This window comes from Onychomys torridus, unplaced genomic scaffold (genome assembly GCF_903995425.1).
Source record: "Onychomys torridus unplaced genomic scaffold, mOncTor1.1, whole genome shotgun sequence".
Classification (NCBI taxonomy): domain Eukaryota; kingdom Metazoa; phylum Chordata; class Mammalia; order Rodentia; family Cricetidae; genus Onychomys; species Onychomys torridus.
The window spans coordinates 42,324-67,565 of record NW_023412624.1 but is presented as its reverse complement, the minus strand read 5'-3'; the positions used below and the strand labels follow the sequence as shown (position 1 = coordinate 67,565).

General features: G+C 37.4%; 1 protein-coding gene across 7 annotated transcripts in view; it reads right to left on the bottom strand.

Moving 5' to 3' along the window:
* Positions 1 to 412: 412 nt before the first annotated feature.
* The window catches only part of Iqcb1 (IQ motif containing B1), a 51,203-nt gene continuing 26,373 nt past the window's right edge, over positions 413 to 25,242 (bottom strand). For 6 of the 7 annotated variants that reach the window (XM_036176149.1, XM_036176153.1, XM_036176151.1 and 3 more), the window contains 6 exons: positions 24,371 to 24,480; positions 19,146 to 19,288; positions 16,617 to 16,765; positions 8,826 to 8,957; positions 4,613 to 4,769; positions 3,179 to 3,909 (listed from right to left, as the gene is read on the bottom strand). In XM_036176149.1, the coding sequence (XP_036032042.1) occupies positions 3,680 to 3,909; positions 4,613 to 4,769; positions 8,826 to 8,957; positions 16,617 to 16,765; positions 19,146 to 19,288; positions 24,371 to 24,480 (921 nt within the window). In that variant the 3' untranslated portion in view covers positions 3,179 to 3,679. Of the gene's footprint in view, positions 526 to 3,178; positions 3,910 to 4,574; positions 4,770 to 8,825; positions 8,958 to 16,616; positions 16,766 to 19,145; positions 19,289 to 24,370; positions 24,481 to 25,242 lie in introns of those variants that run through there. The other variant, XM_036176155.1, reaches the window with a different exon arrangement.

Genomic DNA, 25,242 nt, shown 5'->3' with positions numbered 1-25,242 from the left:
TGTAGTTTGCATTGTATTTCCCAACCTTTAAGGATTCAAAAGAAGTCCATTAGCTTTTGGAAAGACAAGCAGCAAGCTAAATGGTTAAGGGTTTTTTTTTTTTTTTTAAATTTTCAAATAACTTTTAATTTTTATTGTATTGAGTTTATTTTGTTTGAGACAGGGTCTCACATTGGCTCTGAGAGGTTGGTTGAGATAGCAAAAGGGTAATTTAGGGTGTGGTGGCACTTGACTTTAATCCAAACACTTAGGAGACAGAGGCAGGCAGATTTCTGAATTCAAAACCAGTTTGGTTTACAAATGGAATTCCAGGCCAGCCTGCTGAGTGAGTCAGTCTGTGTTTCTAACATATCTCCCAAAAGCAAATAATTAGGAACTGACACCAAATGAGAATGGAAAACAGTGTGAGTCAGTGCAACATCATGTGTGGATTGCCTGGGATATTTGACAATGGTGATATGAACTGATAGGCAAGGAACATGTTGCCCATATAAAATGGTATGCCATTTACACAAAGACATTTGGATAGTACTCTGAAACCAAAGAAGTTTGCATCACTCCGGTGTCTCTTGGAGAGTGACCATTTTGGGCCCATGAGATGGTTCCATAGGTAAAATGTGATGATCCAATTTTGATCCTTGGACTCTACATGAAGGTGAAAGGGAAGAAACAAACAAAAGTTGTCCTCTGACCTCCACATGTGCCGTGGAAATCATATCCACACATCATACACAATGATGATGATTATTTTTTTAAAAAAGAATGACCATTTCCCTAATTACAAGTATAGTGAGGAAAAGTTGAGGGCAAAAAATGGCCTATGCTGCAGCACACATGTAATATTAGAGAAGAAATGCTGGGGATTGAGAGGGTTAAAGTGCAGGGGTGGAGATGTGTGTGGAGGAGGAATAATGAAGGCAGAAAAGTCTAAGTGGAAAGGGTATGGGAATGGAGATGTTAGGAAGGGGTGAGAAGACAGCGAACCCAAACTAAGATTATGGGAAGACTTTTTATTTGTAAGCTAATTTATTTGCAAGCTGATTTCTTTGTAAGCTAATTGTAAGACATACTGGATTTCTAAAATGGAGTTTAAACAGAGGTACTTTGCATGGGTGGAGAATGCTGTTCCCATGCCCATGGGTTCTTCAGCAAATCCCAGTGCTAAGTATGGGATATCTCCCTAGGAGTTATTGGTCAAGGAGGGTTCAGAAACCCAGATAATACAAGCTACTTCACTTGCTCTTGGTTGTCCACCAGAACTAGATGGTAGAACTATATGGTAGAACATACACACTCTCCTTCAGAACAGAGAATCAAACTGGGACTAACCTGGGAACTGGCTAGCCTTTGTAGTGCTAGAAATGATGATGTGGGCTGCTGGGAGAGAAAAGTTAGCATTGGTTTTAGCCTTTGGTGGACCCTTCATGCTACAATACTGGCCCACCATATAGATGTGCCCAACTGGTGTGACCATGCAACAATGGCATGGATGATTTGGGAGTTACCAAACCCGTTTCTGGTTGGATTCAGGCATGCTCTACAAAAGAGAATTCATGTCTGGTACTGTAAATCTGGTCAAAAGCCCTTAGCTGGGAAGGTATAGACACTAGGAAGGAATGTCTAATGTTTTGCTGGATGGAAGTTTCCACATTACCTTGTAAATATGTGTACACCCACTGATTAGTGATGTTTCTTTTTGCCATGAGCAAAGGTGAATACAGAAATTTGCAACTAGTCAAAGGACTGAGAATAAGGGATCATCAAGTACTCAGCCTTGAAAAGGACATCAGTATCACTGGCCACCACTATGGATTAGAGAATGTCACAGAAGAGGAGGCAGTAAGAATTTAAAAACTGGAGGATAGGGAGAAGTGCTTTGATAAGCTGCCTTCTGGACGTAACATGGCTGTTGCACTATGGTAACTTTCATAATATTGCTCAAGATGAAGCTTGTCAATATTCCAGCATAGATGGAGGAGCACATGAGGCCCCACTCCTAGCCAAATAGCTACTTGCAGTTAATGCCTGTTGGGGAAGGGAATCAATCTTTTTCAATGATGTCACCATTAGTAAATTGCCCATAATTTGGTAAACAAGCCATCACCCATGCAAATGCAGGCAACTCTAATTAAGCTCAGTGTTTTTGTTTGTTTTGTAAAGACATGAAAGTAGGATGGGGTTGCTGGGGAGTTTTCTAGAGGAACTGGGAGAGGAATAAGAGAAAGTAAGAGTGTTCCCCATCAAAATGCATTGCATATATGTAGGGTTTATTAAAGAATAATAAATTTTTAAAAAATGGCCTCACTCTTCTGGTTTACTGTTACCCAATCCTCTGTCAGTTATTTTCTCAAGGCCCCCTTCATCTTCCCCTACGCCAAATAGACATCCCAAAACCCTCCTACAGCTTGTGTGTCTTTCAGATGTATTTCATCTTCAATTTAACATTTATTCAGATATTTGTCAAATATGTAATTTGCATGTAAGTATCTATCACACACACACACACACACACACACACACACACACACACACACACAATGTATACTGTATATACCACAAGTATAATCTACACCAATGAAGCATATCATCTTATAGGTTAGAAAAAGTGGCCAATTAAAGACTACTTCATTAAAAAACAGTGTCGGACTTGGGGAGATAGCTGAGTAGTTAAGAGCACTTGCTCTTGCAGATGACCGTCAGGTTCTCAGTACCAATGTCTGGTGTCTCACAACCCCCTTGAGCTCTGGGGGAATCTGACACCCTCTTCTGGATCTTTTGCATACAGACCTCTGCATGGTTACACAGACATACTCTCATACTCGAATAAAAATAAAAGTGAAAACAAAAACAGCAATTAAACTTATGTTCCATTTTATCATTTCTAAAAGGAAATACAAAAATCCAACAGCTAAGCATGGTGGCATATGCCTCTAACCCTAGCACTGGAAGGCAGAAGCAGGTAGATCTCTGTGAGTTTGAGGCCAGCCAGAGCTAAATGATGACACCCAGTCTTTAAAAAATGCGTTATTTGGGGAATTTGGAGAGGCAGCTCAGCGGTTAAGAGCACTGGCTCCAGGTTCAGTTCCCAGCATCCACACGGCAGTTCACAACTTTAACTCTAGTTCCAGGCAATCCAACACCCTCACACAGACAGACATGTAGACAAAACCAATGCACATAATTTTTAAAATGTATTTTTAATACAATATAAGAACTATAACCAACTGTTTCCCTCTATATCTTTTCTCAAGTTTTTCAGATAATTAAATGTCCTTTAATTGACCACTTCTTTTTCTAAACTCTGTCAAGGTGAAAAATATAATGGTAGTAATAATAATGGAAATTCTGAATAACAAATGTGAAAAATTAAAATAATCCTGACAAGTTTTTCAAGAACACAATACTTATTTATTAAAAAAAAACCTTTCGTTAGAAAACAGAAATGAAATTTCATATTACATGTCAACAATAGAATTTCACATTGACTTCTGTCCCACAACAAAAGCTGACAGATCTGTTTGTGAATGGAGACAGGGTAGAAAGGGGAAAGAGTTGGCAGCGAGGTAGGCAATGCTCTGCTTGTTGCTTCCAAGTGTTGCATGAAGATCCTCTGGAAAGCCACTGGTAGCCCAGAGGCAAAACTAACACTCTCCTAAGATGGCTGGCTTTCAGTTATCCTCTAGGGGGGTTTGGTTCCACAAATAAATAGAGTTCCTAATTCTATATTAAGCTCATCCTTTGGAACATCAATCTCATCGCCTGCTTCTTCACCAAGCTTTTTCCACCAAGGGGCTTGTATGTGCTTCAGGGTGGTGAGATGGGCTTGTTTGGCCTTGGCTGCCACAGGCCTAGATCTACTTAGGAAGTGCTCAGGTTCCTTTCCTTCTGCCTCCTTCAGACTTGGTGCTTCTGCAGCAAACAGAAAGTAAATGAGTTAGTAGAGTGTGCCAGGCAAACAGCAACCTGCATACAGCAGAGCTGGGGCCCAGCTACAGTCAGGAACAGGACAGAGTTCCAGCTCTGAATGTGTTGTCACTGCTAACTATGAAGGTAGATGTCTAGTCAAAAGTTGCAGTTGTGGGTGAAAGCAACAATCCCAAATCCTTGGCAACTTCTAGGTTTAACATAAAAGAATAAGGGTTGGGATTTAGCTCAGTGGTAGAGCACTTGCCTAGCAAGCACAAGGCCCTGGGGTCGATCCTCAGCTCAAAAAAATAAAAATAAAATAAAATAAAAATAAAAGAACAAATATAGATAGCTTAAAAATATAAACCTTGGTGAAAGCATGTCATTAAAAGTTATAAATGTTCTATTAAGTGCATTGCACTGTAACTACTGTCATTGTCTATTCTAAAATATGAAAAAATTAAAAGACTTTAGGAACTACAGAACAGAATGTGGCTAGTAGGACACATCTTTGAAATTAGTAATTTTGCTGGAGCTGAAATATTTGAAACAGAAACTAGAGTCTGTATCACTGAATACTGAGATGGTGTAAGATCTCCTGAGAGCTAGGACAGACTATTTGTGGCATGTTCCTTCTAAAGATTGTGGATGCCACATCTCTTGCATGGGGTACTCCTTTTATGAGACAGAAGGAAGCAGAGCATACTCATCAACTGTTCAATGTTGGTGCTGATCTGAGCCATCAAAGCTTCTCTGTGTTGCTGGGCTCTTTCTTCTATGGCCCTTCCCATAAAGTAGCGTTGAAGTTGTTCTTGTGCTTGTGCATGGAGCTCTCTGCTGGCCACATCTGACATCTCAGAGCCCTGAAAACACAAGACAGAAAACTTGTCATAAGGACAGATATATCAAAAATATGCTCCTTACCTAACCACACAGCAGAGCTTCTAGAATTCTTAGCAGTCTCTCATTTTATCTATAGCATCTACTGCAAGTATTAAATTGTCTTTAAATTAGTAGCTTTAGTTGGGTGTAGTCATGCCTGGAATCTTCATGTAGAAGAAGCAGGTTGATCCTGAGTTCAGGGCCAGCCTGGGCTACATAGTGATATTTTGTCTCAAAAAACCTAAAAGACAAATAAACAAGCAAACAAACCAACCCACAACAAAAAAGGAAAAAAGTAGCCATCAAGTCAAATGGTCAAAATTTAAACAATAACAACTGCCCATAGTCCAGTTTTATATAACAATGTGGGTGGGCAAGTTTCTTTTTTAAAAATTAACTTATTTTCTCTTAGATTTTATTTTATATGTGTGAGTGTTGTGTCTGCACTTATGAATGTGCACCATGTGTGTGTCTTGTGCCCTCAGAGGCTAGAAGAGGGTTAAAAAAGATCCTTTTGGAACTGGAGTTACAGGTGGCTGGAGTATGTTGGTGCCAGGACCTGAACCTGGAGCCTCTGTAAGAGCAACAAGTGTTAAAAACACTGAGCTATCTCTCTAGCCCCCAAGTTTCTTTCTGGTGTGCTTCCACGTATCATTTCGTCAAAGACATTGAGATTAGGAGACCACAATGAAAAGTACAGTTTAGTAAGGTCTAGAAGAGGAATACCATCAATTCCTTTTGTTTTGGACCTCATTTGAAATAATATTTATTTCTTATTCATCCCTACTCCGAATGCATCTATACCACAATGCTATAACTGGCTCAGGTTTCACAGAATGAGGAATAAAAATCAGCTAAAAGACCCCACCCCCTAATTTAAGGGGGGAAATTAGTGACTAATTTACATAAGAATGAAATAATCTTATTCTTATAGCTGATGAAATTCCTCATACCACAGCTTTATCAAATACTGACGTAGCCTTGTTCCAGTTGATAACTTAGTAACTTACCTTTCAGCCACAGAGCTTATCAAAGTATACTAGAATCTGGCCAAAGCAACACTTATAAAACGAATTGGGCGGGGTTGGGGGGGGGGGGTGGGGTGGGGAGGAGTGGAAAGATGGCTTGGGTTAAAGAGTACTGGTTGCTCTTCCAGAGGTCCTGAGTTCAAGTGTCAGCAACCACATGGTGGCTAACAGCCATTTATAATGAGATCTGGTGCCCTCTTCTGGCATGCAAGCAGAACATGGAATACATAATAAATAAATCTTAAACAAACAAAAACTAGGGTATTCATCAATATTATACTCATCCTTCCATATCTATAAGATCTATACTCATATTCTACTGAAGAATCAAAGTATTAGAAAATATTGCATCTATGCTGAATTCATACATACAAAATTTTGTCATTATTTCCTAAAAAGTATAGTCAAAGAACAATTTACACAGTCTTTACATTGTATTAGGGAGTGTAAGTAACAAGGTACTTTGGAGTATGCATAAGGATATGCAGAGATTATATGGAAGAACTAACCATTTGATAAAAGGAACTTGAGCACTTGTGCATTTTGGTATCTGCAGAGGTTCAACGACACTGTAGGAGTAATAACTGTTAAAAGGTTATTTTTTTTTTTTAAGGAGAAGTCAAAAACATAAAAATAAGAGCTCAAACTGTATAACAAAAGGCAAAATGAAATTCATCAAAGTAAGGATTTTTTTTTTTTTTAAGATGTATTTATTTAGTATACAGAAGAGGGCGCCAGATCTCATTATAGATGGTTGTGAGCCACCATGTGGTTGCTGGGAATTGAACTCAGGACCTCTGAAAGAACAGTCAGTGCTCTTAACCTCTGAGCCATCTCTCCAGCCCAAAGTAAGGACTTTTGGTGTATCAAAGGATACTGCTGAAGGGCAGCCCACAGAATAGAAAAAACATTTCCAAATCATATATCAGATAAGAAACAGTATACAGACAACTCAAACAGTTAATCAACAAAAAAGCAAACTGATTTGAAAATGGGTAAAAGTCTTGAATATATGTTTATGGAAATCTTAAATGAATACATGGAAATGTACTGAAAATCACCAATCATAATCAAATTCAAATCTAAAATATGAGATAACAAGTCGTATTTATTAGTTATATTTAAATAAAAAAAATAGGCTGAGGACAGTTAAACTTTGTACATGGTAAGGAATTTAAATCATACATGTTTTTTGTTTGTTTGTTTTTTGTTTTTTGTTTTGTTTTTGTTTTTTCGAGACAGGGTTTCTCTGTGTAGCTTTGTGCCTTTCCTGGAACTCACTTGGTAGCCCAGGCTGGCATTGAACTCACAGAGGTCCTCCTGGCTCTGCCTCCTGAGTGCTGGGATTAAAGGCGTGCGCCACCACCACCCGGCCATACACGCATTTTTTTTCTCTCCTGGTTTTTATGTTATTGTTGACATGCATTTTACCTTTTAGTATGCTACAAAGACTATATTATAAATTATGACTATTGTTCAAAACAAGGACCAGCAACAAAAACCAAAAGCTTATTTTAGAAAATGAAAAGTTTTTTGTGTGAGATGGCTCAGTGAGTAAATGGCCTGAGTTTGGTGCTCATGACCTACATGGTGGAAAGAGAGAACTGACTACAAATTGTCTTATACCCCCAGGCAACTAGTAGGTAGGTAGGTAGATAGATATATCTACATAGATAGATAGATGGATGGATGGATGGATGGATGGATGGATGGATGGATAGATAGATAGATAGATAATGTAGTTGAAACACTAACATACCTATTCATTTAGCTATAATCTATAGCTAATTTAGTCCTACAATAATAGAAATGAATAGTTGCCATAAAGGTTAAATATCTCCTAACACTGAGGTTATTAACTATGTAGTGCATAGGACAAGCTTCTGACATTTTATAAAGGTTTGAACAGTGAGGAAAATCTCTTCCATGGGTAGACCTAAACCTTGCTATCCACTTTACTTTTTGTCTTTGCTCTACTCCAGTGGTTACTAGGTTCACATAGAATCACACATACGTATTCTGCTTTTTATTTGGTGGAGGTCAGGCTCTGGAAGAATCAAATGTTACATGGTGGGATTACCTAAAACTATTGTATCAAATCTCTAACATCAGTCATCTAAAGTCTTTAGATTATAGAAATTTGTGTTTGCATGAGGAGGGAAAGGAAAGGAGAAAGGGAAGAAAAAAGAAAGAGCATGCATTCAGATGTAAGCAGTATTAGCACAATCCTAACAAAACATGAGCAGTACTTTGATATACTAAGAATGGTTGGTTCAAATGAGGCAAGTAAGAATTCTGACTGAAATGTATAAATTATCACTTTCTCCATAAAAACTGACAAGTGTGAAAAAAGTAGAGGTGATCTGTAGAAATATGGGTTATTAAAAATAATGACAGAAATGGTATGTCATTCTAAACAAAAGAGAAAAGACCTTCAAGGATGTGCAGGAATGTAAGGTCAGGAACTCATGGGGAAGAAGCAGGTAGCTCCTGCTCCATTGCACTGTGCTCACACAAAGTCAGAGATGTGCGTGCTTCTGTTGGGCAAAAGGTGTCAGCAGCATTACAGTAATGAAACCGAAGAGGCAGGTCATCAAATGTTACATCTTAGTAGGTCTTGGAGTTTTATTAACAGACTAGTAAATATAAGTTCTTCTATGTGTGTTTGAGTATATGGAGGTAAGGATGAATATTCATTAATTGACAATACATATTCTTATTAGAAGATTCAACACAGGCAAGATTTTACTATACTATTATAAAAGAAACAACATACAAGTTTTGTTGACATAGTACCGGAAATAATTGATTTTTGAGTCCCCATTTACAACTAATTATATCTTTGATCCTGTAACTATAAGGATCAAAGTTAGTGAAACAATTTCACTAACTCTGTGGAACTGCCTTGCATCCACCAGTCAATGTGCATTACATATGGAACACTGCTTTGGCGGTAAATCCCATGCAATGGATTAATGAACATGTTTTTCAGCACAGAAACCTACATACTGGATGTCTTCTGACATAGTCATCCACTTGTTGCTTCAGTTCAACTCTGCGTGCATCAGTGAGTTCTTGGAGTCCGTGCCAAGAGGCAAATAGTTTCTTTTTCTTACGGCATTTTGCTAGGAATTTAAGGACCTGGAGTGAGGTAGAGAGATGAAGACAAGCCTGTAATTCTGGTCTCTTACTAGTCATCTGTTCCCTACAACGTAAGTCAATGACACCACTACTGCAACAGCTAACTCAGTATGTATGAGGAAAGGAAGGAAGCTGTGACAAAATGAAAAAATATAGTAACTTTGTAACTATGCAGATCCACCCTTACTTCTAATATAGGGCTATGTTCCAATAAATCCATTGTACATTGAAAATACTGGTAAGTTACAAATATGCTTAATAACTCTACTATCATAGCCTGGTTTCTACTAAGTGTACATCACTTCCCCACCATGGTAGGGCAGGGCTATCTGTATACTTTTTCCTCTTTCACTTTTTTAAAGGATATACCCAAATATTACTATTACTGTTATTTTTAGTTTGCCAGGCCTCACATAGCTCAGGCAACCCTTGAACTAACAATGTAGCCAAAGATGACCCTTTCTGACCCTCCTGCTGAGTGCTGGCATGTACCATCACTCCTAGCTTATGTGGTGTTAGGCATCAAACCTAGGGCTTAATACACTCTAGAGAAGCAGTCATATTATTTCATTAAAATTGTTTTATATATTTTAATTGTTTTCCTTTACCCCAACTCCTCCAAGATTCTCTCCACCTCCCTACCCAACTTCATGTTCTCATTCTGTCTCTCTAAAAAACAGGAAAATCTAACAAAAAAATCAAAAAGACAAAAAATGCCCAAACAAAACAAAATGAAACGAAGAGCCAACCAAAGCAAAACCATGGAGTTTTGTATTGGCCAACTACCCCTGGGCACGGGACCTGTCCTGGAGAAGGGCTGACAGACCCAGTGACACTCCTTCAGAGAAAACGGATTGTCCCTTTGCCAGCAGCTATCACTTTTCATTCTGTCAGTTCTGGGACCTCATCTGGCTTGAACCTGTATAGTTCCTATGAGTGCTGCCATAGTCTCTGTGAATTCATATGAAGCACTCGTATTATTTATCTAGTAAGAAATGTATATAAAAGGAAATAAGCATTGAGTTCTAATCTCAATTCTAATTCCTTATAAACACTATGATTCTGGGCAAGCCACCGTTTCTACATAGTAAATACTCTATGTCAATAAGAATTCTAATTTTACTTGTTTTACAGTATTACAAATATACAAGATAGTCTATAAGAAAAGGTTTGGTAATAATAAAACATTAAAAAAACTTTAAGTTAAAAGCAAATTTCCCAAATGTTCTTTCTCAAGTCTTTCATAGTAGACAATTTTGGCACAAACATAAAATTGTTCTTTGCAATTCTTCATTTTTCCATGTTTTCATTTTCATCAAAATCATATACTGTTTTAAAAGCACTGGTTGTCAAGTCATGCTACAGGCTAAATATAGTATACTATTCGTTTCTGTATAGTATAAACCCATTTTTTATTATGCTTTACATGGCTAAAAATCTTATTTTTTGACATGTAAACTGAAGGTCTGCAAATTTGTACTGGCACATAGTTATACTTGTTTAACTATTGTCAGTCTAACTGGTATCTATAGCTGCCTTTGTGCTTCAACTTTAAGCAGCTATTACATACAGGCTGCACAGGTTGCAAAGCCTAAAATATTTTATCTAGTATTTTCCAGAAAACATTTGCTGGTGTAATTCTATTGTTTAAAGTGTCAATTTTACAAATCCCAAAAGCAAAAGCTTTTTTTTTCCTTCAAATGAGCACCATCTACTTTTCTATGATTTTTTTCCTGGATTAAACATAGTTATCTATTGATTTTCTTGAACAGAAATAAGGATTTCACTTCTTTTTATTACATATACATTCTATCCTATACATCTAATATACTTATGTCATATAATATAATTCAGTGAAAAAAATATACACATCATGATTATTAAATAAAGGTGAGCCATTTTTTTTTGGTAGGAGGCAGTTTGGTTATATAGCCTATGCTAGACTTGAACATGTAATTCTCCTGTGTCAATCTCCTGAGTGCTGGTATTAGACATATATGATAATGGCAAGTAAAGTTATTATTCATTGAAGAACACCTTATACTTACTTTTACTTTCTTGCATATTTTCTCTAAAATTAACACTTATTTTTTTCTTGATTTGCTGCATATTTATTCCTGATTATGTTCCACAACTTCACTCTAGTAGTCAAGACATTAAAATAGATTAGATATTCTATCAAATAAGTTTTCTGGGGCTTTCTGGCTTGCCTGTTCTCTCTACCTGGCACAAAGCTCGTCCTGTGCTCTCTGTCACAGTTACCTTAGTTTCTCATTTTCATCTTTCCCTTGTTCTTTTTGGCTATCTACTATGTCAAAGTGTCTTTCATCTTCATTTATTTTTAATTCCCTTTTTAGTGAGCACCTAATTTTAGTTGGAAAGGGTTCTCTCAGATATGTCCCAGTTTTACTTCAAGATTTCCTAAGTTCCAATGCTTGCTGCTGGAACTGGGTTCTTTGTTCCCAGTGCATTTCTCAGAAATGTGAAATAAATGTGTTTCTTTTACTGTATTGGACATTTATCTATGCTTTAAATCTAACGTTTGTGACATGCAGTTTTAGAAAATTCTTAATTTGATTTCTTATTCTATGTTTTTCTGTTCTTGACTTCAAATGTTCATATATTTGATTTCCCAGATTGATAATATTTTCTTTTTGTCCTGTTTTCCAGTAGATGTTCTTAACTTTTCCACCTAGCCCTCCACTTCTCTTTTTTGTTATCCCTTTTCAACATCATGTTGAGTTGTTTCATGTACTCTCTTATCTGAGGAAATAATAGATCAAAATCAATTTCGTTTTCTAATTCCTGCAACATCTCTCTCTATATTTTAGTTGCCCCACCTCCTACACCAGAGATTGAATCTAGGACTTCACATATGCAGGTCAAGTGCTCTATCTCTGAGGTACATCCCTGTTGGAGAATATTATTTTAGGGTATGTTACTTTTATTCATGATGCATTTATTTAACTCTGTGAAGCTGTGTTACTGTGCCTGTGTAAAACACCTGGTGGTCTAATAAAGAACTGAACGGCCAATAGCAAGGCAGGAGAAAGGAGAGGCAAGGCTGGCAGGCAGAGAGAATAAATAGGAAATTTGGGAGGAAGAAAGAAATAGCCACAGAAGGATTCTAGGGGCCAGCCATACAACCAGCCTCAGAATAAGAAACAAAGAAAGATATACAGGAATAGAAAAGGAAAAGCCCAGAGACAAAAGATAGATGGGATTATTTAAGTTAAAGAGAGCTGGCAAGAAACAGGTTAAGCTAAGGCCGGGCATTCATAATTAAGAATAAGCCTCTGTGAGTGATTTATGTGGGAGCTAGGTGGCAGGGCCCCCAAAAGAGCAAAAACAAACAACAAGACATCCTTGAGCATTAAGTTCTCTATTTCTATCAAGCAATTGTCCTCATATTCAAAGACACTTGACTTTGGCTGTTGAGGGTGAACACTGCAAGGCAATTTAGAAGTTCTGAGTTGCTGTATGGGGCTACTGTGTATTTCAACACAGGGCCAATGAACCATGTGGTTTTTGTTCAGGTAAGTCAATGCTAGTAAACTTTGACTTTGCTCATAGGCTATTCAGATTTCTCAAAGAAAATGCTTCTATTCTACTATCTGTAGTTATAATCCTGAAAGCTGAGGAGCAAAGTGGTTGGGTAGATATCTTAAATGTTAAAATGTCCCTTAACACTGATCTTTAGTATAGTGCTTGATCCCACAAAGCAGAGACTCCTTTTCCTTTCAGTTTCCTGTTTGGAGATTCTTTTTTACCTAGCCTATTATCTTTCTTCCACCCTCCTTTCAGTCCCACCCTGGGCTTCAGGCATTCCAGGAGAAGTTTTTTTTCTATTCCTCTCTCAGAAAAACTCCCTGGATGGTTTTCTTGTTTGTCATTTAAGTTTTCTCAGGGATTGATTTTGGCTTTTAAAAATGCCAATGGTTTGTTTTGCTAATTCTTTTAATGGCTTGTAGTGATGGACATGTATGTAACATTATGTATTCCTAGTCTGAGAATCAAGTCACCATTACGGTTCTAGAGAACAATTATTACTTTCTTTCTAAGCTGCTGCTGCTTCTTTCTAAAGAGGTGAAAAAGCAAGGAAACATCTAAAAACATTCAAAAGGAAAAGTCATCTAAATTCACATTTAATTCTAACACTGCAATGCTACCAAGAACTCTTAATTTGTCTATGAGAATAAAGATATCTAATTATTGAAGTATTTTCAGTGCTCCTTCATTGTGGGGGCATGTCTATATACAACCCAGGAATGTCTGGTACTTCCTATGTAGTCTAGGTTAACCCTGAATTTGAGATCCTGATTCATTTTCTTGAACGCCTGAATTATAGATATGAGCTACTACATTTCATTTTGGATTTTTTCCTTTCTACTTTTAGCAATTAAAAAAAACACAACGCCTCAGTTAAGTGTGATGGTACACTATTATATCAGCAGTGAGGGGCGAAAATGGAGAATTTAAGTTCCAGATCAGTCTGGGATACATAGTGAGACCATCTCTTAAGAGATTCTATACAAAGCAAGAAAGGAACAAAAGATAGATAACAATTTTAACTCTCTCTCTCTCTCTCTCTCTCTCTCTCTCTCTCTCTCTCTCTCTCTCTCCCCTATCTTTTCCTTTTCTTTTCTTTCTTTTTGCCAAGTACCTGAAAAAGCAATTGTTCCCAAGAGATAAGAAAATTTAAATAACCTTACTATTTTGTATTTACTTTCAATGAAACTGAAGGATTTCCCTCTCTTCCTCTAAAATGAAGACTTGCTGTGTTATCCAGATGCATTCAAGCTTAGCGATAATGGGATCCTCTGACCAACGTCTTTAGAAACCATACTACCATGCCCGGTTTACCCTTTTCTTTTTTCTTTTTTACAAATCACAATACTAATGGCAATATAACACAAACCACAAATCCCAGTTATTTTAAATTTCATGTAGCTATATTGAAATTAGTAAAACATGAAATAAGTTTTTATATCTACTGAGTTATATAAAACATAACAGTATGTGCTGCTTGACACAAGCTAGAGTTATTTTGGAAGAAGGAACCTCAACTGAGAAAATGCTTCTACCACATTGGTCTGTGTGAAACCAGTGGTGCATTTTCTTGATTTAAACCTGATGTGAGAGGGACCAACTCAATATGGGTGGTGCAACTCCTTGACTAGTGGGTGCTAAGAGAAAGCAGGTGAGCAAACCATTAGGCCAGTAAGCAGCATTCCTCTATAGTCTCTGTTTGAGTTCCTGCTTCTGAGTTCCTGCTATGATTTCCCTCCCTCAGTGATATTACCTGGGAAGTACAATATAAAATAAATCCTTTCCTTCCCAAGTTGCTTTTGGTCATGGTGTTTTATCACACCAGTAGAAAACATAACAAAGACACTATATGTATAACATTAGCATTCCAGCACATAGGCACTATGAACGTGTTAATGAGATTTTATATATATTGTAATATTACATCTTCAAAACCTTGTGGTTATATATATTCAAATGCATTTTAGTTTGGACTAGGCACATGGTAAATATTGTACACATATAGGCACATGTGCTTACCTGGCTGCTGAACAGACTAACCAAGACATACCTAAAGTACATTTTAGAAAATGATGCTTTAAAAATATGGTAAAATGTGCCCTTTAATGGTCACTGCTCTGTTCTAATTTTCTCTAGCACTTTTCTTTTTCTTCTCTCATTTTCATTCTTTTTTTTTTTTTTAAGATTTATTATTTATTATGTATACAGAAGAGGGCGCCAGATCTCATTAGAGATGGTTGTGAGCCACCATGTGGTTGCTGGGAATTGAACTCAGGACCTCTGGAAGAACAGTCAGTGCTCTTAACCTCTGAGCCATCTCTCCAGCCCTCATTCTTTTTTGTATTTGAAAGTAATCTTATTTCTGTTTCCATTTTGCTAGCCTTGGTCCATTCTTTTCCTTTTGTTCTGATTTTAACAATAATCTCTATTCCTTTTTTCAGAATGAGCAGGCATGAGACAAATATAATTAATCTTTTCCTTGGGTGTTAGTGGAAAGTATCAAAACCAAAACAACTTTGAAATAAGAATCACTGCTTTTCTAGAGAATGAATGTACATGAACTAGAACATCTCAGAGAGCCTTTTACAAAACACTAGATTCATTTAAATCAAGCAAGTTAGTACATCAACTCTGTAAGGGCCCACCTTTAAAAAGGAGGCAGCTATGAAGTAAAAGTATCACAAAAAAGGCAAATTTCTCTCAAAAGAAGCATCTCCAACCTGGATATAAATGAGCTATCCTTGGTTACTTTGTTTAGCTCAGGGTAAATATCAGGAGTATGTATATAATTTAGAATGATACAGGATTGTTTGTTACATATATAGCATAAGGGAGGGGGAAGAGACAGATCACTCTTCACATTGCCCTAGTATTTATTCTACTGGTTTAGAAATATCTTCACAGGGGAGACAGCTCAGCAGTTATGAGCACAAACTGCTCCTGTAGAAAACCCTAGGTTTAGTTCCCAGCACCCGTGTCTGTTGGCTCATAACTACCTGTAACTCTAGCTCTAGGCACTGTGATACCTCTGGCCCCAGTAGGCACTGGCAACTATAATGCACAAATCCCCAACACACACATAGACACATACTCACACATAATTTAAAAAGTAAGTTAAAACATCTTTATAAATGTTAATTCACACTGTGTGTTCAAAATTTACCACAGTAAGAAATAAGAATAAACAGCAAAATTTACCAAAAAAAGATGATTAAGCTACATGCATTAAGACTTGAAATCTTAATAGAAACCTAACGATGTATAAGAGAAGTACGTTTTAAAAGAGAAAGGGTTACTAAATAAAAACAAGCCTTGTGCTATGCTTTTCCAAGATATTATTTACTACACATAATCCACAGGAAAATTACCATTTAAGAATACCATTCTACAATGCAAGAGTTATAATGTTCTAATTATAGCTAATACTTTCCATATAAGTTGGTTATTTTAAAAGAATCAAATAAAACATGATACATTTGCATAGGACTTAGAAATTTACAGAATTCAGAATCGTCATGTATGTCATCTGATATATAACAGAATTTTTATTTCTTTTTTAAGACAGAATAAATATCCATTTACATAAAGCACATTGAGAGCAGATACCAGTATAGAAGGCTTGGTTTGCTAGTCTTGAGGAACTTGAAGCTCAATTAGGAGAAAAATAATAAAAAGGTTACAATCTGGCAACTGGCATACAAGACTCTTAAGACAGTGCTAAAGACTTAAAGTCTATACCATATACCAGCTTTAGCAGAGGCAAGTAGGTTGTTATTACAATATATATATATGTATTTTGAATTTATGTTGCTAGGGATTGAGCCTAGGGCCTTGCACATGCTAAGAAAGTATTCAACCACTGAGGTATATCCTGAGTTCTTATAAAGAAAGACACTAGGCTCCCAAAAGCTAAGTGGCTTGATCATGAATTTATATTTGGTAAACAGCAAAGTCAATTTTGAACACTTGTTTGCCTCTTTTTTTTTTTTTTCAGCTGAGGATTGAACCTAGGGCCTTGTGCTTGATAGGCAAGCACTCTACCACTGAGCTAAATCCCCAACCCCTTGTTTGCCTCTTTATGTAGATCTGTGTATAATGCAGCAGACTCACTGCTCTTTGAAGTGGAACAGCTGCTTTATACTCTGTGAGAGATGGCCTCTGTTGGCAGAAATTCTTCCTTTCCCTGTACCCTCTCCAATGTTTCTGGATAGTCAATGCTGATTTCTCTTCCATTTCCCTATTGTACTTCTCCACTTGACCTAAAGAGATGACAGACATTATTATAACATATTCAACTATGTTTTCTCAAGTACTGAAATTAGGACAGCAGTAGTAATAACAATTTTATGGGGTGTTGTTTGTTTTTTCCTTTTCCAAGACAAGGTTTCTCTGTGTAGCCATGACTGTCCTGGCACTTGCTCTGTAGACCAGGCTGGCCTCAAATTCACAGAGATCCACCTACCTCTCCCTCCCGAGTGCTAGGATTAAGGATGTGTGCTACCACCACCCAATCTGTCACTGAGAGCACTCACCATCCGGAAGGTGGAGGGCGGAAGCTGGCGCCATCTTTAAGGCACAGCTGCATGCAGCTCTCTACAGATGTGTGCCACCAGAACCCGACAACTTTACAGTTTTTCATTTTTTTCAGTGATGTTCACTAATTTGCATTTTATAATAGTTCTAAGATTGTAGAAACTAAAGTTTTTCTAGAATATGCAGTTTATTTCCAAAAGGACTCAATACTTTTGCCTCAGAGTAATGAGAAAAGGGATGGAAGGCCAATAGTCAGAACAGTCTGACAAAAGAATCATGAGTCCACATAGGAAAGCATTTGGTATGACGGGGAGAAGGAAAAAAAATGTGTTTATGTGGTCTTTAATCTACTCTGTGTGTTTACAAACTTCTCCCTGATTGGTTACACCAATGATGTTCCTTTGACTTTTAGAATTGGTCAACATACAGCTCAGGGTTCACAGTAGTTAAATGACAGAATTAAAAGCTGTAGAGCACAGTACCAGTAGTTAATACAAAGAAGGCATCTTAAAGAGAAAGTATGAAAAAACAGAATTTAATGACTGACCTGATGTAGACGTGTGACAAAGAGAAAGTAAGGATGCTGAATGGGAAAGTGAACAGATTTTTGGTGCCATTACCTGAATTGGGGGAATCAATGGAGAGGAAATCTGGGAATGAAATCTGACTTTAGTTTTGGGAACACTTGTAGATAGCAAAGAAAACTAGCCAACAGGCAGCTGGTCAAAGCAGCCATTAGATACATGTAGATATTGAGTAGGTTTAAATAAAGTAAAATGAAACATTCAAGTCCTCAACTGTAGCAGCACATTTTGAATATTCAATAGCTGCTTGTAGCTACTGCTACTGTATTAACTGGTGAAGACAGAACATTCACAGGTAACATAAAATGTTTTATGGGGCAGTGCTGCTTAGGAACTTAAGAGAGAAAGTAGGGTGGAGAGAAAGCCAAGGATGAGCGTGCTAAGCATTTTGTGATAACTGACATTGTAGTTATGGACAGGATATATCAGGCAGAGTAACAGGAGAATAACTGGGAAAGGATAAAATTTGGAAAATAGATTTAAAGTAAAAGAGAGGGGACTAGTGAAGGTTCTTGGGAATGAGTAATAAAAAAGGGAGTAAATGAATGATGAAAAAACTGTGAGGGATAGGCATGAAGCTGAGTTGGTAACAGTACTTACTTGCCTAGCATGCATGAGGTTCTGGGTTCAATCCTCAGCATGCCATAAAACCAGAAGTGGTGGCCCACATTATAATCCAAGCACTTGGGAGGTATTGGCACAAGGATGACTAATTCAAGATGATCTTTAGCTACATATTGAAGCCAGACCAGGCTATATGAGATCCTGTCAACAGAACAAAACAAAATATTCTAGGGAGATGGCTCAGTTGATAAAATGCTTACCATGCAAGCATGAGAAACTGAGCTTGGACTCCTTGCACCTATGTAAAATCTGGGCACAGTGGCACACGGCTATAACCCCAGTACTGGGGGAGGACAGGACAGAGACAAACAGATACTGTCAGTTTGCTAGCCAGCTAGCCTAGCCAATTACTGAGCTACAGGGTCAGTGAGACACCCTGTCTCAAAAACTAAGGTGGAGAGGGATAGAGGAAGATGCCTGATGTTGGCCATATACACGTGTACCCACTACACATGCACACACATAAACATGTACACATAAAAATAACACACACACACACACACACAACCACAGCATGCTCTTGTTAATCCAACTTAGTCTGTCACAAGTGGTGAGAAGATGTCACAAATTTTATACTAGAGAATGAATAAGTTCAGACTGTACAAAAAGAATATTTTTATGTCAATGGTGACTATCTTTAATTATAAACTTTTATGTTTAACACATGTATCTGAAAGTAAAACAAAACAAAACAAACAAACAAAAAACCCTTAAAATTAACAGGTATGAATAAGAAAAGCTGTAACTTTTAAAATCCAGAGCTTTAATATGATTTCTCTAGTGATGGGGAAGGGAAAGGCAAAGAGTTCCAAATACAAAAAAGAAAAGAAATTATCAGGGTGCCAGAAAACTTGATTTAAGATATTCTAACATTTATGAAGTTGATACTAGTACTCACCTGGATGAACTATTTCAAGCATACTCAAGCGTGACTCTCGGGAAAGCCTCATGGCTCTCTGTCTTTGAAGCTGCAATCTTAATCTGAGGTCTTCTTCTTCCTTTTGCCTATTTAGCTCCAACAATGTCTTTGTTCGTTTAGATCTGTGAAAGAAAAAGGGTAAGTTCCTTACATACAATTTTATAAACTATGTCCAGTAAATATATGGAATTCTTGATTTCATGAATAATCAAGTAAATAGAGACAAAAATGTTTTGGAAGGAAACTCCTATCTCTAGAGATATTTAGATCATCAAAAGTCTAAAGAAATATTTAAATACATATAATAAGGCTCAAAAATGTAGACCAGCCAATTCCATTCTAATAATTTTCTTACTGAAGTAATCAAATATGTGAAGATTTATGTTCAAGGATGTTGTAACATAGTATTACAGTAGTAACAAGTTGCAAACTATCCCACAATAGTGGACTGAATAAATAATAGTGAGTCATTTAACAGGCAGGATTTTACTAATTTTGAAAGTAGAAAACTTGCAAAAACTTTTTAGTGGCATGTACTGTCAGGTGAAAATAAAATCAATACAAATGGTGCTAAAAATTGTATTTATTTACATAGAAATATAAATTATTTAAAAACGTTAAAATTTCAATAGTGATTTTCACTGCATGGTACAACTATGTTTTTTTTACTTTTTAAGTATATTTTCTTTTTATGAATATGGTATATATATAACATTTATTGATTTGCATATGTTGAACAAAGCTTATATCCCCGGAATAACACCAACTTGGTCACGATATGTGATATTCTTTTTCATTCTTCTTTTAAGAAATTTTCTACTCACTCCACATACTATCCACAGATTCCCCCTCCTCTCATCCCCCAGTTCTCTTCTAAGCCACCCCGCATCCCCATGTCCCCCAAATCGAGGTCTCTCATGGGGAGTTGGCAGATCCCAGCACATTGAGCCTAAGCAGGTCCAAGCTCCTTCCCACTACCAAGGCTGTGCAAGGTGTCACACCACAGGCACCAGATTCCAGAAGCCTGCCCATAGACCAGGGACAGATCCCGATCCCCTGCCTGGGTGCCCCCCAAACAGTTCGAGCCAAACAACTATCTTCTGTATCCAGAGGGCCTAGTCCAGTCCCATGGGGGCTCCACAGCCACCAGTCCACAGTTCATGGGCTTCCACTAGTGTGGCCGGTCATCTCTGCACATCCTCCCATCATGATCTCGATGTCCCTCGCCTGCAGTATCTCTCCTCTCTCTCATCAATTGGATTCCCGGAGCTCAGCCTGGTGCTTGGCCGTGGATCTCTGCATCTGCCTCCATCAGTCTGGACAAAGGCTCTATGATGACAGCTAGGTTATTTGCTAGGCTGGTCACCAGAGTAGACCAGTCCAGTCACCCTCTGGACCACTGCCAGCAGTCCAAGGTGACGTCAACCTTGTGGATTCCTGAGAGCCTCCCCAGCACTCAACCTCTTCCTATTCCCATGATGTCCTCATCTCTCATGGTATCTTCCTCCCTGCCCTCCCACTCTGTCCCTGTTCCAGCTTGACCCTCCCATTTCCCTATGTTCTCATTCCCCACTCCTCGCCCTCTGCCACCCCCGTCCCCACACTCATGTAGATCTCATCCACTTCTCCCTTACAGGGTCATCCATGTGTCCCTCCTAGGGTCTTTCCTTATTAGCTAGCCTCTGTGGAGTTGTGGGTTGCAGTCTGGCCATCCCTTTCCTTCACATTTAGTATCCACTTATGAGTACATACTATGTTTGTCCTTCTGAGTCTGGGTTACCTCACTCAAGATGATATTTTCTAGTTCCATCCATTTGCCTGCAGATTTCATATCATTGTTTTTTACTGCTGAGTAGTACTCCATTGTGTATATGTGACACATTTTCTTTATCCATTCTTCAGTTGAGGGGCATCTAGGATGTTTTCAGGTTCTTGCTATTATGAATAATGCTAATATGAACATAGTTGAGCATATGTTCTTTCTTTTTAGTTTTGTTTACGGTTTATGGGGGCTGGAGAGATGGCTCCACAGTTAAAATCACTAGCTATTCTTCCAGAAGTCCCAGGTTGGATTTCTAGCACCCATGTGGTGGCTCACAACTGTATACAACTCCAGGTATAAGAGATCCAATGTCCTCTTCTGGCCCCTGTAGGCACCAGGAATGCATATGGTACATACACAGAACTATATGTAGGTAAAACACTCATATATTTTAATCGTTTTATTCAGCCATGAGAAAAATGAATCCATGACATCTATATAAAATGAAGGGAACTGTAAATCATTAAGCAAGCCAGACTGACAAATATGCAAAATCTGTATTAAATTTTGTCTGCATTGTGTATGTTTAATGGAACTAGAAAGAGGATCATGAGAGGGGAATGGTGAAAAAGAGTCTATTCAGGGTAGGAGAGAGAACCAGCCAGAGGTGGAGGCAAGTGCAATGGAGGAGTGGGTGAGTTAAAACAAAGTGTAACAGCATGTATGTATGAAAATGATATAAAGAAACTCTTTACTTTTATGCTAACTTAAAAATTTTATAATGTGCTGGGCTGTGGTGGCGCACGCGTTTAATCCCAGCACTCGGGGAGACAGAAGCCGGCAAATTTCTGTGAGTTCAAGGCCAGCCTGGTCTACAAAGCAAGTTCCAAGAAAGGCACAAAGCTACACAGAGAAACCCTGTCTCAAAAACATTTTTTTCAAATGACAGAATATTAATTAGATACCATATATACACTTTTACATGGACAAACTCATAATCCTGAGGTACTTGTTTTTTCAGTGTATTAATGCAGATTGTATGCTAACTATGCATTCTACCATTGAGCTAAACCCTAGTTCTCGGAGATATTTTTAAATAAACATTATTTATTTATTTATTTATTCATTCATTCATTTATTCATTCTTGAAAGAAAAAGTAAACAAGTAACTTTGGCAACTATGGGGTCAAACCTTAAAGATCTGAATCCATTGTCTTGGAGTATCCTTAAATGTAAAGGGAGAGAGATGGCTGAGGATGATGGACAATAGGTTCCCTAAGCAGTAACTACTGAGTTCACTTATAGAAGGGATTATCAAGAACATTCAAACATTTTAGAAAAACAGACATGGTCATTTAGGAAGTATTCAATATTTTCTCAAATCCTTCTGGCCACAGAAATGCTTTTTTAAATGGTTTAGTTTTATTTTTATTTCTTAGGAAACAGCTCTAGGAGAAAAAAAAAGCAATGCTATCAGATAATGATAGCACTGCTTGTCATGAGTGCCATTATTTAATGTATCTGTCTGGAACTATATTTTTTTTGTTTGTTTGTTTTGGTTTTTCGAGGCAGGTTTTCTCTGTGTAGCTTTGCGCCTTTCCTGGATCTCGCTCTGTAGCCCAGGCTGGCCTCGAACTCACAGAGATCCACCTGCCTCTGCCTCCCGAGTGCTGGGGTTAAAGGTGTGCGCCACCACTGTCCGGCTTGGAACTATAAATTTTAAGGGCAGGAAAAATATTTTCTCCATCCTATCATTTTTAAGTGCCGTATACTGAAATCCTTCCTATCATCTCAAAGTTCTGTTTCAACCTGGTGAGGTACACCTTTAGTCAGACATTCTTTTACTTGTTACAGTGCTGAGAGTCAACCCAAGGTCTTAGCATGCTAGAGACAAGCTCTACCAATGAACTACAGCCAGTTCTCTTTTCCTCTTTACTTTGAGGCAGGGTCTCTGCTAAGTTGTCCAGTAGTACTGGTAGCCTTGAACTCCCTCTGTAGCCTAGGCTAGATTTAAACTTACATTCTTCCTACCTTAGTTTCCTGAGTAGTTGAGATCACTGGCCTGTGCCACAAGCCACAGCTATTATCTGTATTTTCTAGATTTGAAATTTGAGGCTAAGAGTTGTCCAAGACTTGTCCAAGGTCATTCAGTCAATAAGTTACTGAAGTCAAATACAAACTGAAGTCTGTTACTTTCTCTCTCTCCAAACATGCGCGCGGGTGTGCTCACAAGTGCACACACATACACATACACACACACACAATTCTGGAATACTTTCATATAAGTAGAGTAATTTTGGAATATTTTCACACATGTATGTGTGTTTTATGTATGTTGTTTACATATGTATTTTATACATATGATTTACATATGTATTTTGTATATATATATAAATTAAGTGGACACATATATATGTATATACTTGATGCTTGTTTATACTTGAAGCAGAATACTTTCTTTGCTAACAATATTCATGCCCAATAGTATTTATAACTTGTCTTTAAATTTCTCTGAAAGAAAATTTTCATAGGCTATCCACTAAGTAAAACATCCAGAGTGATTGTATGACAATGTAGTGTTTTGAGCATAGAGCTATTTTTAAATGTTTTTATAACAGAAATGCAGCTGCAGTTATTAAAAGATTGGTTTCAGTTTTTAAAGTTTATTTCTGTAAATTGTCAGTTTCATTTTAGTGAGTTAAATCTGGCTTTAAGTAATGATGGATGAAAATAAAATCACCTCTGAGATGGCTCTACTTTATAATCAATGTTAGATTTTTTTTTTTCATTTACTTTTTGCTATAGTTCTTTCTGTAACCTGTAAGAATGTGGCTAGGTTAGTAGAATCAGAAAGTGACTCATATCTTTAGTATTTCATTTTTCAAAGTACAACTGAAGTAGAGATCAATAGTTTTGTCATATCTAAAGAATCACATCTACCCAAGCCATATTTACTCAGGAAAATTTGTTTAACATCTTTAATCTTTATTAGTTGCATAGATTATCATAATTACATATGAGCACTTATAAGAACTGTTGGTTTTGAGAATTTAATAATATAAATATCACTGATTCCCTCTTCAGGATTGGCCCACAAACCTAGACAGGAAGTGGACAGGACTAAGTATTGGATTCCATCAGATTTGTCAGTACCTGGTTACTTGAGCGCTGGTACTCAGTAACACTACTGAACAGAATAAAGAAAAGAATAAAACAAAACACATCAAGAAAGTAAGAAATAGAGGAGGAAAAAAAACCCAAAGCCAATAAAATCTCCCTATTTCCATTCATCTGTGCTTTGGTAACATTCTCATAACATTGTTTCTTTTTCTTTTTTTCTTTCTTTCTTTTTTTGGGGGTGGAGGAAGCATGGGTAATTACAAATTTACATGCAAAGCTAGATCATCATTTCAATCTAAATTGTTCGGTTTGGTTTTTCTACCTGAAACTCCTCTGCAAAGCAATCACAGCAGACGGAAGCTTCTTTAATCTCTTTCTGGTCTGGAAACCCTTCCAATAGGCTTGAATCAAGCAAGCTGCTTTATGTAGTTTCTGAAATTATACATCAGAAATAATTTTGATACATCTCTAGAAAGCCTTTTTGAGAAGTTTAATCTCTTAAAATATCAGGCCAGGGTAAGTGTTAATCCTCACCTCTAAACAGGAAATAAGTTCGTCAGGACCAGAATGCCCAAGTATACTATACCTGGCTTTCCAGATACAGTATGTTAATCTAGGGTAATAACTTGTCTAGTAACTACAAATTCTCTCTCTGACCTCACTTCCTTTTCAAGAATTTCAAGTCCTGCCTAATCTTTCATAATCTATTTTGAGCTAATGACTTTGGTTTGGTTGCTTGTGGTATTTTGAAACTAAATCTTGTTAGATATCCCATAGTGAACTAAAATTATGATCCTTCTGCCCTAGCCTCTGATGCACGGGGATTAAATGTGTGTGTCACCCTGCCCAGGGAGCTAACTTGCTAATGTTTTTATTTAGTATTTTTAAAAGATTTATTTTTATTATTTTTAATTATGTGTATGTGTGTTTGTGGGCATGTGCATACCTGCTGAGGCCAGAGACTTCAGATCTCCCTGAAATTGGAAGTGCAGGCATCTGTGACCCATCCAAATGGGTGCTGGCAACAGAACTCAGGTCTTTTGTAAGAGCAGTACACACTCTTAACTGCTGAACCCTCACTCCAGTCCACTTAGTATTATTCAACTTGATTAGGCTTACACTATATAAGCTCTGTTGACTATTTGTGGTTAGTTGTGCAAATCTGTTTTAATCTTGTATGCTTTCAGGATGCTG